At 37.1% G+C, this 14,245-nt stretch overlaps 1 protein-coding gene across 5 annotated transcripts in view; it reads left to right on the forward strand.

The window, feature by feature from the left end:
* usp (retinoid X receptor ultraspiracle) overlaps positions 1-14,245 on the forward strand; it is a 37,468-nt gene that overhangs the window by 373 nt on the left and 22,850 nt on the right. The window contains exons 2-6 of one of the 5 annotated variants that reach the window (XM_071584815.1): positions 3,785-3,902; positions 6,378-6,518; positions 8,047-8,251; positions 11,268-11,474; positions 11,667-11,793. In XM_071584815.1, coding sequence (XP_071440916.1) covers positions 3,785-3,902; positions 6,378-6,518; positions 8,047-8,251; positions 11,268-11,474; positions 11,667-11,793 — 798 coding nt within the window. The remainder of the gene's footprint in view (positions 1-3,784; positions 3,903-6,377; positions 6,519-8,046; positions 8,252-11,267; positions 11,475-11,666; positions 11,794-14,245) is intronic. The other 4 variants (XM_071584821.1, XM_071584836.1, XM_071584829.1 and 1 more) reach the window with 4 other exon arrangements.

Here is a 14,245-nt window from a genome sequence, read left to right on the forward strand (position 1 = left end):
GGTCGTCGTGATTTTGCGAATACGGGAAGAAACGTCCCCAAATCGCATCCTTTTTCATTATTCTTCTTCGGCGTCGTCGACGTCGCCCTCTCCATGTCCTATCTCGGTTCCCATTTGTCTCCCGAGGCTTGATTTCTCTCCGGGAGGAGGCGTCTTGCCCCGTCTTTTGATCGCTATTGTCTCATCAAGTCGGGCTTGGTCCGGCCGATTGACGGGTTCGCCGGAAGTTTTGGATATTGCCTTCGAATCGGTGTCATCGAGCCGTCATTTGTAAACCATCGCCCCTACACCTCCCGCCGCAGGTGTTTCCTTCTCCGAGGGCGAGGTGGGGGGAGGAAGGGCACGAAGTTGGTGGTGGAGGTGGGGATACTGAAAAGGGGGGGGTTGAACGGGAGAGAAAGGGATTCGCGGAGTCACGTGGTGTTGTGGCAAAATTTGGAGGGGGGAGGGCATCGAGATGCAACCGGCGGCGGCGATCGGGGGTGTCTCTTTGGGAGAGGAGAGGGGGCCGACCCTTATTCCCCACCCCTGCCCCCACTCCCCCCCAATGCCTGCTCCAACTCGTTCGAGGGAGGCGTGCGACGGCGGAGGCCTCCGTGATTAATGCCGCGTAAATATTCCCAGAGAACGCTCATTAAATTCCATGGGAAAAAAGTACCTCCTACGTTAGCTGCGTTTCCGTTGTGGTGACGGAGTGTGTGTCCAAACTGCGATTTAATGCCCCGTGGTCATCATCTTGAAATGCCGTAGTGATTGTTTAAGTGCGTGTCAGTGGATAATTGTTGGCTAGATGTGTGCTTTCTCCACTTAAATCATACGTGTATTAGTGTCACCTCAAAAACTTATATCGTATATCCAGAGGTTACTCACTCGTTTTTAGGATTTTAGATTCTTGTATATATAATAATAGTGCTATTGAGGTACATTGTTTATATTTTCGATGCAAATTGTCTTCTCTCCGAGTTGATGTTTTATTAATTTTCATCACAGTCGAGTATTATATAATGAATGCCATAGTGGGCGGTTTAAGTATTTGAATGCTCTCAGAGCTTGTAGAGGGAGTGTGGAGCTCTCGTGAGATGCAAGGAATAAATGCATAAGGTTTTAATATTGGACGATGGATTACTCTCTATGTAGTTGCAACAGTTACTAGTGCATGATATTCAAGGCACCAATTGATTAAATCAATGTTTAAATTCAAAACTGGGTAAGCATAAAAGAGGTTGGTTGTAATATTTAGGGTTCATCCTTTGTCGAGTAGGTGGGTTCAGCCTATGTCAGGTGCCATGAAATACGAATGTTATTGAATTGAAATGCTCTGAGTAGGCAATACATTCTTAAAATCAATGTTATGAAGTCTATTAATCACCAAAACTAAATTTACTCACATCAGTCATCAAATTCTGCTAGATGTAATATGCCACCCAAGTAATGCTGTAGAGTTGGGAGCATCTAATGCTATTCCATCAGTATAATATATGTCAGCATTATTTTTTTTTGTTTGAATGAATTACTTTGAATCGAGTGCATCAGAACATATCAGTTGTTAGGACCTAAAATTGTGCATGCTCAATGGGTATTCTATAAGATATTCGCATCAAATTAAAAAATGCATACAATCCACCAATTTTCCAATTGTGCTAATTGCAATATAACAAAAAGATTTTAGGAACAATGGCATACACGTAGACCACATTATTGTCCTTCATCATTAAACTTAAGGAAATAGGGGATTTATCAATGCCATGTTTAAAGATATTTTATCTTTTCATAGCAAAATTTTGTTGCATATGTGTAAATAATTTTGATTTTTTAAGGCTATATTTAAAAAATAGCTGCAGTATCTAATGTATGCAAAAATGTAATTTCTGAAAGACTTTCTTTAATCAAAAACTGGATACAAACTTAATATGATGTAAGAAAAGTATTTTCAATCTTTTGCTTTATTAAACATCAAACTCAATATTGGTTAGAAATGAACAAGTTTGTAAAATCAATTATTTTCAATCGCAAATTTCTTTGTTTCCAATTCTGGGATTTTTCTTTGAGAAAAATGACCATTTCTCAAATATGTGAAGTTTGTTAACTAAAACTGACAGTTCCAATAGAAACCCAATGCTAGTCTCAATATTGAATAGCTAACTGTTACAATTCTCTGGTATATTAGTTTCTAAGGTTTATGTCTGGATGTGGTTTACTCTGTGTGACAAGGTAATATTAGGAAAGGTTTATTCATCAAACACCGAACTTAATAAAAATCAGATGTATGCATGCTTTGTGTGCATTTGTAGGGGCAGCAATATTGCAAGGCAGGTCCTGGTAATATGGTAATTCAATCACTGCATTTGAATAAATGGTTCCATTTTCAAAAAAGGCTAAGAAGGGAATTTATATATTTTGGGAAAAATACTTCTAAAAATAAATAAGTAAATAATTATCATGTTTGGTCTTCTTGAAAATCTTGAAATTCTTATATATATTTTCCAGCGCAAATGTTTGAGGTCTGATTTGAATTTGCAACATACTGTTGTTTGAGTGCAGTGATGGAGTTCCTTAGCACCACTCTCTCGTGTAATGTTGTGCAATAGTTAGTATGCATTAAACCTCAAAATTTGGAACCCCTGAGGGATAATTATAAAGAAATGTTGATTTTTGGTTGCCTTAAATATTTTAAACAGCTAGTGTCAAATGCTTATTTAAGGAGTGTTTTATTTGACAGTTTTCCAATCCCTTTGCTTTGATATACTTTGGAAAATTGCCTGGGGTAAATAAATTTTATTTTGCTGTCTCATTGTGCTCACACTATATTATCATGAACTATGTTAAGTTTTCTCACAGCAGGGTTCTACTTGGTTTAAAATGATGAGGTTGTAGTACATGCAGTGAAGCTCCTCCATGTATCAGGTGTTAGAGTGCATTTGGTTTTTGTTGCAGTTGCCTGTCATTAGACTTACCGAGGGCATAGTTCTCAATTTAGGATTCACAGAAAGTTAATCCATGTAAAATTGGGAGACCAATTAAGAGTATAGGTAGCTGCAATTTATTACAAGGTAATTTTTTTTCTGGCTTTGGTTTCTTCTTGATTGGTTAGGTTAATATAAAAGTAGTTTTTAATGTAGAAAAGCATAAACATGTTACAGTAAATGTTATAGTATCAACTAAGCATCATCAAATTATTAGTTAAGTTTTACTTTGGGTCTGAAAAATCTCCCCCCCCCCCTCCCAAACCCACCAGGCAGGTTCAAAAATGTTAGTCTTTGATGTTTTACAGATGAAAATTGACAACATTGCCATGTTTTTTGTGTAAATTCTATTGCATCAGCTATTTAATGCCTTTCCAATTTACTCCAAATTTATCAATTGACAATTAAAAATGTATGAAATAGAGAGTTATAATGTACCTGAGAGATTTGGTAGTTGTCATAAGAGCATATTTTATTAAATCGTATTCCATTATAGTGCATAAGAGCATATTTTATTAGGAGTTTCTGGTGAATTTTTCGTTGGCTGGAAATTAAACCACAGAACACCTCTTTTTCAATTAGTATTGTAGAAGATTTGTCTATGGAGTTTTTGATGCCTCTTAATCACTACAGTAATTCTACTGTAATTCTGTCATTTTTATAGCTCCACAAATGATCGAATACTTTCTATTATTATTTTCGTTTTTCCTTCTATGTTTATTTTTGTATATTTGCATTGCAGTAAGAACGTATGTAGCTTGGGAGTAATTGAAATCTCTGAGAATATGTTTGAACCGAGATTTTTCTTCTCTACTTAACAGGGTCTGGCTTGGACAGTGGAGGACATTCACCATCAGGTCCAGGGTCACCCCCCGAGATGAAGCCTGAACCTGCTGGACCAGCCAGTCCTGGATTTAATAGAGGACCCAATGGACCAACGTAAGTTTGTATGACACCTCAGTATTATAAGGATAAATGCATTGATGTGGAAATCACTTCAATTATTATTATTTTATGCGCTCATCAAAAACTGTGCTTACCTTGTATACATTTCATTTTATTTCTTCAACTGATCCTGCTGGGGAAAGGAGGTTGTTGAAATAGAGATTTAGAATATAAGTGGTGGAAATTTCATTTCTGACCAAATATAATTCAAAACGATCCGGTCTGTGACCTCACACTTATAAAGGATAATCGGGGGATATTCAACTAGCCATTGTATTTGAGTGTGTGTGGTTTTAGGTTTTTTGTCTAGTAACAGAGCTGTCCCATTGTTTCCCCATTTTATACTAACAGCATGGGAGGTAATGTTACACCTTAATTGACCAATGCCAGGGTTTAAGTGGAGGGAGAAAGTAGTTAATTTCTAGTCTGCACGTCAGAGCAGATTTGAGTATTTGTCAAATTCTTAATCTTTCTCTGAACATGAATCCTGTCAGAGATATTGTTTGGCCAGTGCTAGTTAGGAATGGAAATATTTCATGTGAACTGCAGACAAAATCCAAAGAAACTGTGGGAGATGTTGCAACAGGAACTTTTAACGGAGTCATCTGCTAATGTCCATTTCAATGCAACAATTTCAGAGTCTAAAAAACATTCGCCTTGACCAGAATTCGTTTTTTGTCACAACATCTTGTTCCTTTAAAGCCCCCAAAATTTCAGGGTTTAAGAGGACACCTTGATAGCTTAACTGGCTAAAGCACTCGACCAGACATTAAGGGATCCGGGTTCGAATCCCGGTCAAGGCAAATGATTTTTACGCTCTGAAATTCTTGCATTGAAATGCAGGCAAATTGTAAACGCATACATTACAGTTAACATTTTGGTGTTTTAAACAATTGAGGGGTGCAAATGCAATTGTTCTTCCCAAAACCATTACAAACATTTTCCAGATAGTAATCTCAGTTTCTGGATGTTTTATGAGTCTGTGGTGGTTTGCTACTGTATAGTTATTGAGCACAAATCAAATATGATTGTGCGAAAATGGTTTTGGGTATATATTGGGGGGGTAGTTTGTTGAATGCTTGAAATTATTTTATAAAAATCACTTTTGATAAACATTTACGTTAATTTTCTGGAGCAATTCTTTGTTCACCGACAGATGGCCAGTTCTCAAACATCATGGACATTTGTTCATTCACTCTTAAACGAATGGCACCATGGACATACAGCCCTATTACTCATCACTTAGTCGGTGCACAGGACAAATTCCCTGATGAATATCAGCAGCTTTAAAGTTTATTTACCCTGAAATCTTATCAATAAATGGATTTTATATTTGACAGGATTTCCCATTGTATTGCTCATTTTGACTCACTGCTGTAAGCAACGACAAGTGGCATGGTCTTCCAACACTGCAGCTCAAGGCATATTGCCCTAGTGTGTGTGTCATTACAGCAAACATTCGGCTCCCTCTGCTACTTTGCTTTCACTAGGTGTTTACTTTCTGGACAGCCCTCGTGTCATGAGTGCAGGTTTTTTGGAAATAATTGATAGTACATTAGGGATGAATGGCTGAGTACAAAGAACAGTCTTAGTCAGTCAACTTGAAAGGCAGTATCGCCCACATTGTATGAGGCAAAGAAACTTCCAAGACAGGGAAATTGTTTGTATGGTATTCGGCGGGAAAGCTGGAGGTCGTGTCTATAGATCCGGAATTGCTTGTGGCAAGTGTGAAAAAGGCCTGCACAAAATAACATATGTCATTGTATATATGAATAATTTGATAGTGATTTGATTTGAAAAAAAGTGAATGCTAAAAAATTGTAATGCAATAGAGGGTCATAGTAGTCCAGGGGTAGAGCGTTGGATGGCTGACTGGAGGGCCTAGGTTCGATTCCTGGGCAAGCCTCTTTGGGCACCTGCAGCTCTACCCAAGCCGTGTGATTTTTTGGGGACCAGATCTTAATGGGAAACCATAACCGGCACAGGGAAAGGAACTGGCCCCCCTACCCTAATGTGTGAATTTCACATGCCATCAGGCTTAGTACTGGGTGAACTCGGCCATCACCAACCAAACCAACCTTCGGGTTGATTACTGTGTTTATGATGCCATTGTTATTTTTTCAGAGCAATAATAGCTTAGATTCTTGTTAAAATTCATGATATACCATGTTTCACAACATCTCATGTATTGTTCTCTTTTGTGAGTATATTTTCACCTATTACATTACCAATCATTTTGATAATCTCTCCTGATTTTAATGCCATTTGCATTGTAAAAATTGAGAGTGAATGAAAATTTTATGCTATTTTCTAGGACCTAGAAAGTAGTTAACCAGCAAAATAATGATATTTGGTATCTAATGCAGCAAACGAATATGGGAACTTGAAAACAAAAACTTAATCTTGAGTCTTTAAGTGTTAGCCTTGTCTTCCTTTGCCTAAACTCCATACCTCTTGTCTTATCTTCAGGCCTGTCCAAAATGTAGGGGGAAGCTCATCAGGAGGTGGTCCACCTTCTCCTTATCCCCCCAACCACCCACTGGGTGGCTCCAAACACCTGTGTTCAATTTGTGGTGACCGTGCCAGTGGGAAGCATTATGGTGTATACAGGTAATATACTCTTTTATAAATATTGTGTGTTTTGTATATGGTGAATCTGCCTGAGTGTAAACCAGTTTTTGTTGTAATTTGTGATGGAAATATAGCTGTGTCAAATTTGCATCTCTGAAAAAATTCCTTTGTTTCTGAAGGCTCTGTGGTGTAATACAAAGAATAGCTATTTGCACTGTCTTTTCTTGCTGTTAAAAGAGGTTACAAGTTTCGATTGGATACCTACTCTTGAAATACTATACCCAATTCACAGGCTGTATTCAAGTAGCAGTAGACATAGGGAAGGTGACGGACTGCGGAGGTCATTTATGCCATTAGGAATGAATGGGAATGGAGTAAGGGTGGAGAAAAACCCAGTGACAGTATTAGCCTACTCATAACAAAAAGTGTCTTGGGGTCCACAGTTTAATGTCCCATCCAACTGACCATTTACTCATAATGCTCTCCACAAAGCATCTCAAGTAGTGATCGGTACACCATTGAAAAAAATCTGGTGTCTCCAGGATTCAAACCTGGGCCCTCTGGGTGGGAAGCCAGTTTGCTAGCCACTGCACTATTCCGAATCCCTGGCTATATTCAAATTGTGTATGTTAGCTAAATATCTTTACTAGTCATTCAATGGCATTTCAATGCTGAACTGCATTCCAGTAATGTAAATAAAGAGAGTTCATTCCAATGATTTGTACATTGGTACAAACTGCAACTCATCTGTTAAGGAACAGCAGAACAAAAACTTCATGAAATGTTTATGGTTGATTATAAGGGGGCAATTGAAAGGTGATAACTGAACTACTGCTGAGAAAGTAGAGTACTCACAACATGATATTTTTCACGTATGACTCAGGGAGCCATCGTGTAGATATGGGATTGGAGTGATATGGGTGGAGAGAATGACAAGAAGCAATAGTATCAACTAACTTATTTGTTTAAAAGTGTCATGAGACTTGGTCTAGTATGTGGAATAGTTTTGCTGGCTTACATTCAAGATGGCAAGGGGAAGCTGTGAAGCATCTTCTGTGTTTCCTATGAATGAGACCCCTTGCCTTCACTTGCTCTCAAAAAGAAATTACCTCTCGAAGAACAGTGGTTTGTGCTGGCTGGAGTGTTGTGCACCATTTTTAGTGATAATAGATCAGTTTACTAATAGATCAGCTTACTGTATCTGCATACCTAAGAGTGGGCAATAACAATGCATGGATGAAAAGATAAACTTATATAAAAAAAACGAGGTATATATGTCACATATTTTCAGTAATGCTGACTCAATCCTCATGCAAGTCTGATACATACCATATTTATAGTAGGTTGTTCATGTATGCCTGCTATACTACAGCATAAAATCTAAAATACTTTCTTTTATTCTGTAAATGTTGGGCATAGTTAGTTGGTTGGTTTTATTGTCTACTGATTCAATTATCCTAACATAATTAGAATGAGAAAAAAATTGAATGTTAAATTTTGTTTGGCTTTAAAACTCTATGCTGTTGCCAGCTGTCATTTTGTATTAATTTTGGGTCTTGATCTACAGCTGTGAGGGTTGCAAAGGATTCTTCAAAAGGACAGTGAGGAAAGACCTGTCTTATGCCTGTCGAGAAGAGAGAAACTGTATAGTGGACAAAAGACAACGTAACCGATGCCAGTACTGTCGTTACCAGAAGTGCCTCGCCATGGGCATGAAGCGAGAGGCAGTGCAGGTGAGCGCTTCACACGACTGGAATGAGCTTGAGAGAGAAGTAATTTACTATTACAGAATTAACTTAATGGGTTAAACTTTCTTGAAAGCAGATTTTGGTAAAAGTGTGTGATTTGGCCTTGTCCTTACAAAATCTAGTTAGCTCAATTACGTGCCTGGTTAGATAAATGTATGAGGCACTTCTTATTTTTTCCTTTCAATTTTTTTATTTTGTCATTTCTGCAATTTTTAATGTTCTGCTTTCATATTAACTGTCAGTTTTTTCACATAAGATTTGTATTCTCTCATTCCCATTTTGCAAATTAGGCACCAAGTAATTTTACTTTGAAAATACCTAATTGGAGAATCAGGTGCCCTAATAAATTTTTTAAATCTCCATTTCATGAAGTGGATGTCAAGAAATGCTGCCTTAAAATCTAAAACCTATGGAAATTTCCTTAAAATTATATTTGTAAAATGTAAGAAAAAGGTTTAAAGTTACTTTAATAGTTTCCAAACATCTAAGAAATATCTTGCATATTAGTAAATGGCATTAACGGCTGGGAGTTATCAAGCTTTCATGAAAATTTGGCTGAAAAAGCTATAACAATGCTGTGCTATCATCAGCTCTGGTTGTTTATCTCAACTGTAAACTTCCCAAAGCTCCTATGTGTGAATATTTTTGTGGTTAGTCTCAAGAATTAATGAATAGTATAATTATTCTTAGCAGAAACCTTTTGCTGTAGTATCTGGAATGTATGCATCTTGATTCCCTGTCAAAAAAAGTATGACTCTGGGGACATAGCGTTGTATGTCACCAAATTTGTGAATATTCTTAGTATTTGCAAGAATGAAGAAAAATCTGACTGGATTAAATTTTCTTGATACATATATTTGCAGAGAAATTGGCTTTCCAGGAAATAAAAAAATGCTTGGTGGATTTAGCTTTAAGAGGGTCAGGTGCACGGGGCATATGCAGTTTATTTATTTAACATGCACTGTTGCGCCAAATAACTGGTGTAAATATTAATACTATTATTTATGGTTCATATTTTCAATAGTCGTTCCTTGTAAAATTGTACATTTTTGACCAAATTTGAGGCATGCCATTCTTTAATTGCTAATAGGTTTGATTATAGGCAACAACGCGAGTGGCTGTAGGCAACAAACCCTGGCTACTCTGGGCTGACTAGATGGGGCCAGAGGTCTGGGTTAAGCAAAATTTGGTTTAACCAGAAATTTGACACATGTAACCCCACAGAGTATTTTATACCAGTATTCTTCTATATGCTTATTCACAGATGACTTAAAATAACTTTTTACATTAAATAGGAGGCCTCAAGTGTAAAAACAATTTATGTAAAGTTAACTAAATCTTATTTCAATCAAGTAAATTACAGAATGTCCTCAGAAATTAGATCGGTTAATCATCGATGATAATGTGTTATTAGCTACTAAATTATATTATCTTATTTAGTTGGCCTAGTTACATTTAGTGAATTGATCAGGTTGCTATTTAGTAGATGCAAGTTTAACTTGAGAAAAGGGTGCTATTTTTCTTTGTAAATTTTATTAGCGTTGATACAAAGCTTGGTCAACTCTTTTCTCAGGCATACTTAAATTAAACCATCAAAAAAAGAATCATTCATGTTGGTAACCTACTCATCTTGCTGAAGTACTTAAGGATATTATTGCTGATGGTTTACTTTATGACTAAATGATATGCTTAATATATTAGAGTGTTATCAAAATTTTCCTACAACAACACACTTCAGCTTGTGGCTACCATCTATATTAGCCCACTGAAATATAGACGCCCTTTCCTTACTTCTTATTCTTCCAGGAGCCAATGATTCACTTCGTAAATCTTGAGTGTTCTCTGGCAAAACTCTCGAGCACAGGCCCGTTTCATCTACATTATTTGTTTTACATAGTTGTTAATCATACCTGTATTCAGCTATCAGTGCTGGCAGTTTTTTCTCAATAGTGCAACTACATCATTTTCAGCACTCATGACTTCACCAGATGCTCTTTTATTACCAAAATTATGTTTTCTCCTAAACTGCTCTAACCAACCACTACTTGCTTTGAAGTTCTCTACTTGTGTTTGGGAAGTTTTTGTGTCGTATGTTGAATTTCAGTGCCACGAATCCCTAAGCTACTGGATCGTTATGTGCAAATCACCAAAGGATTGCTTCTCCAGCTTTTCATTAATCAGTAACCTTAGTGTTTTCCTAGGCTTCTTCTTGATATTCTGAGCTTTAAGATCAAACTAAAGAGCTCATGCCTTGATTTTTATCCTTCTCTTTTTCGGATCAGACTCAGTGTATTTGGCTATACGAAACTAAAGAACCAACTAAAGACATGGACCAGAGCTTCCAAAATTCTAAAGAGCACCAGTCTACATTGATAAGTGTGGTGTGTTCTCTATTAATGCTGCAATTAATTAATGCCATTTTTGTTACAGTTTTACTGCCAGAAGAACTCCAAATAATTATGTTTGTGCTTCAGGAGTTACAAAAGCACATGGAAAGAACAGGCCACTAATGTAAAAGAAATCTGTTGTGGCTATGTCGCTTGTGGCATATTGATGAACTAGTGAATTATTTGCTTCACGTAGCCCTGATGATTCATTATTTGCAGTTTTAATAAAGAAATGAACTATTTAAATATGGCTTTCATTCATGTCCAGAGGCACTTGCAATCAAAGTATAGGTTTTGGCAAAGTACTGCAGTATAGCCATTTTGTGCCCATAAGAAATCACCTGCACTACATGACTGAACTCAGTCTGATTTAAGTGGGTTTGGATTAGTGAGGGTTTACTGTAATTACACCCATTTCAATTTTTTGGAAAAGTGTTCCTCATCCAAAAATCTATGGGAGCTATTTTTTTATTGTTTCGATGCACATATGATAACTCGTTTGCCAGTCGCGGGGAATTATAGTTTTCCCTCAGTTCAAGATGTTGCTATCTCCGCAAGTGAAAGACCTTGTAAATGTGTAGGTGTTTGCGTTAGGGGAGGTGTAGTAAGAGGTAGAGGATTTTATTATTGATTTTATTTTATTTTGTGCGCAGGAGGAGAGGCAGCGAACAAAGGAGAAGGGGGGAGATGGAGAGGTGGAGTCAACGAGTGGTGGCGGGGGTGGTGGTGGAGGCGGAGGCAGCATATCGGGCAACTCTGGTTTTGCATGTGACATGCCGCTCGAGAGAATTCTGGAGGCAGAGAAGAGGGTGGAGTGTAAGATAGAGAACCAGACAGAATTTGAGGTGAGTGCAGTGAATGTGAGTAGATTTCTTTTTTGCTTCTGAAGATTCTTGCTTTGTTTCTTCTCCTTGACCTTCTTATTGAACTTCCTTCTCACTTGTGTGCAATCAAAAGAAAAAGAAAAAAAAAAGATTTCCAAATAAAGAAAGAGATTACTGCTAGGTGCATCTTTAATTATGTTGATGCAAGTACATTTTTATGTTATACAGCAAAACCCTGTAACAAACATTTGTCAGGCAACCAACAAACAGCTGTTTCAACTTGTGGAGTGGGCCAAGCACATTCCTCACTTTACCTCACTGCCGCTGGAGGACCAAGTGCTGTTACTCAGGGCAGGTAAGAAAAATAATGCAAAATTTTTTATGTGCTTAATTTGCCTTGCCATATTCTTGCGCCTCTGCCCAGTTTTGCCTTAATGAATGTCATAGGATTGCTTTTCTTTTTCTTCTGTATTATGCGGAAGAAAGCAGTTTCAGGACATAAAGGAACATGTGTTACATTTCCAGAAATCCAGCTTTCAAAATGACATTTGTAAATTGGAAATTCAGTTATGCTTTTACCATGGCCATATCTTTCCTTAGGCACATACCAATTGAGCATACATGTCATAGCTTTAATCGTACGTTTTAGAAGGTAGCTTAGAATTCCTGGATATAGTACGAGGGTGGTCCCAGAAGTACCTGACCCAATAAAAATAAAAATTTGTTTTGGAAATAATGTATTTATTTTTCAGCATGATCTCCTTTCAGCTCTATACACTTCCCAGCGATGTTCAATAAGTTAGATATCTTTTTTATAATGAGAAGTCTTGCTCTTCAAAATAGCCATTAACTGCTGACATCACTTCTTCACGGTTGGAAAATCTTTGACCATCGAGCCATTTTTTCAAGTTTGCAAACAGGAAATAATCCGAGGGGGCTAAATCTGGAGAATAGTATGTGAGATAGCAATTCAAACTTTAATTCATGAATTTTGGCCATTGCAATAATGGATATGCGAGCTGGTGCATTGTCTTCATGAAACAACACTTTCTCCTTTGCAAAATGCGGCCATTTTTATTTGATTTCTTCGTTCAAACATTGCAATAAGTTAATAATAATACTTGCCATTGATAGTTTTTCCTTTTTTGAGATAGTCAGTGAAAATTATCCCGCGCACATACCAAAAAGCTGACTCCATGACCTTGCCTGCAGATGAAATGGTCTCCGCCTTCTTTGGAGTCTGTTCTCCCTTTCGAATCCATTGTTTTGATTTTTCTCTTGTTTCGGGTGTGCAGTAATGGACCCATGTTTTATCCATGGTTATGAAACAGCACAAAAATTCTGCTTTGGTGCTGTGAAACTTCGCTGAACCCTCAATTGAAACATCTTCACGGCACTGGTTTTGCTCAAGTGTGAGCAAACGTGACACCCATCTTGCACGCAGCTTTCTCATGTCCAAATTTTCAGTTAATATCTGATGTACTGCACTTTTTGAAATGCCTACTATGTCAGCTATCTCGTGCACTTTCAGTCGGCGATCTACCAGTATTACTTCGTGGATTTCGTCACTGTTTCTGGAGGTGTACCTCATTTGGTCGACCAATGCGATGCTCGCCTTGACAGTTCGTACGACCTCGTTTAAACTCTACTGCACAATATTTTACTGTTGTAAACAAAGGAGCAGACTCACCCAGAGTAGAATCCAGTTCAGCTTTTATATTGGTTAGGCCAAGGCCTTTCAATTAAAAGTATTGTATCACATAACGATGATCAATTTTCTCTAATTTCACAAATTCACTGAAAACGTTCACTATTGATGGCTGCCAAACAAATACTAAACTACTTAGCGTCCTCAATCTTGAAACATATGCTTTATAGATTGCGTACTTTCTAATACAGTGATATTTTTCGAACAACTACTACCAACTCTAGCTAAGACTGGGTACTTATGGGACCTCCCTCGATCCTAATTACATGTATTGTTATTTGAATGAGATCCCCATTTTTACAACAAAAGCTTTTCAAATGCACAGAGGGAGATGCGATTTTCAAGTGCTAAGTTAAATATCTTATTTGGATATGTTATTCTTAAAAATGTGAAAAAAACACCACAAAATATGAGATAATTGATGTTTGTAACAATGAAGGGTTACTGATGAATGGCAATCACATGAAATAATAAAACTATTTCATAATATTATGCATAGATTTTAATTCAGTCAAGTTACACTATAGCTTAGACAAAACTAATTAATCCAGAGAGAGAGAAAATGTTGGAAAATATAGAAGGAGAACTGGATTCCCTTTAATTTACCTGATGTTGGAGGTTTAACTCTGCTTTGAGTTAGGTTAGAGGGAGATTCAATATTTAATTCAATATTATATTGTGTGTGGATATGAAAGTTCATTGTTAATATGGAAAAGTTGGAAATATCTAACTATATCATTTACATGTTTTGCCTTTCAAACACGATTCTGTTTTCTCAGTAGCTGATTCAGGTTTCTTCCTTCTGATGTCAACGTTTTGCATAACTCAAAAAGAATGATGCTAGTGATAAATATGTTTTTCCAAAAGTAAGGGGTTGAGATAGGGGGAGGTTGCTGTGCTTGCGGCATTTGGGACAGTATGAGGACTTGATTTGCATTTCATGTAAACTAATGTTGCTTTTCCTAAGTAATTTATGATTGCTGGTTGAGTAAAGCTTGATGCAATCAGGAAATATTAATTTAATTCCAAATTTGCTAATACCATTTATGATATTGACTTATGGTTTGATGCCATTGCAACATTTGTTCACAATGTCGGC

This window comes from Hetaerina americana, unplaced genomic scaffold (genome assembly GCF_022747635.1).
Source record: "Hetaerina americana unplaced genomic scaffold, ioHetAmer1.1.p SCAF_1, whole genome shotgun sequence".
Classification (NCBI taxonomy): Eukaryota; Metazoa; Arthropoda; class Insecta; order Odonata; family Calopterygidae; genus Hetaerina; species Hetaerina americana.